General features: G+C 51.0%; 1 protein-coding gene across 1 annotated transcript in view; it reads left to right on the top strand.

The window, feature by feature from the left end:
* Window positions 1-402, top strand: part of LOC105001741 (choline-phosphate cytidylyltransferase B-like) — a gene marked incomplete at its 3' end in the record, with an annotated part of 24,027 nt that extends 23,625 nt beyond the window's left edge. The window contains exon 3 of the mRNA XM_010858110.1: window positions 313-402. Within this exon, the coding sequence (XP_010856412.1) occupies window positions 313-402 (90 nt within the window). The remainder of the gene's footprint in view (window positions 1-312) is intronic.
* Window positions 403-412: the final 10 nt, after the last annotated feature.

Below are 412 nucleotides of genomic sequence, written 5' to 3'. Positions count from 1 at the left end.
CTCTGCAGCTGCTGTGGGCAGGGAAGGGGTTTCCGGGGCAGGAAAGAAGGGCTTGAAATGAGCAAATGCTGAGAGCCAGGTGAGTGCCTGGTGCATCCAGGGAACAGGTCCAGTATGACAAACATGCAGTGTCTGTGGCAGGTAGGGAGTGCCTGGAATTGAGCCTGGCAGAGTCGGCTGGGGCCAGATGTGAAAGCCACCTTGACCTAGGAGCTGCCACTTTGTCCTGGACAGGAAAGTCATTCAAGAAAATGGGTCACCTGAGATCATCTTAGTTGTTTTTTCTTCATCCTGTCTTTTCTATTCGAACAGGGATGTTTGTTCCAACACAGAGAACAGAAGGCATCTCAACGTCAGACATCATCACCAGGATTGTCCGTGACTATGATGTTTATGCCAGACGCAACCTCCA

The sequence above is a fragment of the Bison bison genome, unplaced genomic scaffold, assembly GCF_000754665.1.
Source record: "Bison bison bison isolate TAMUID 2011002044 unplaced genomic scaffold, Bison_UMD1.0 scf7180017855130, whole genome shotgun sequence".
Lineage (NCBI taxonomy): Eukaryota > Metazoa > Chordata > Mammalia > Artiodactyla > Bovidae > Bison > Bison bison.
Note: the sequence above shows the minus strand (reverse complement) of the source record. Positions and strands in the feature narration are given on the sequence as shown.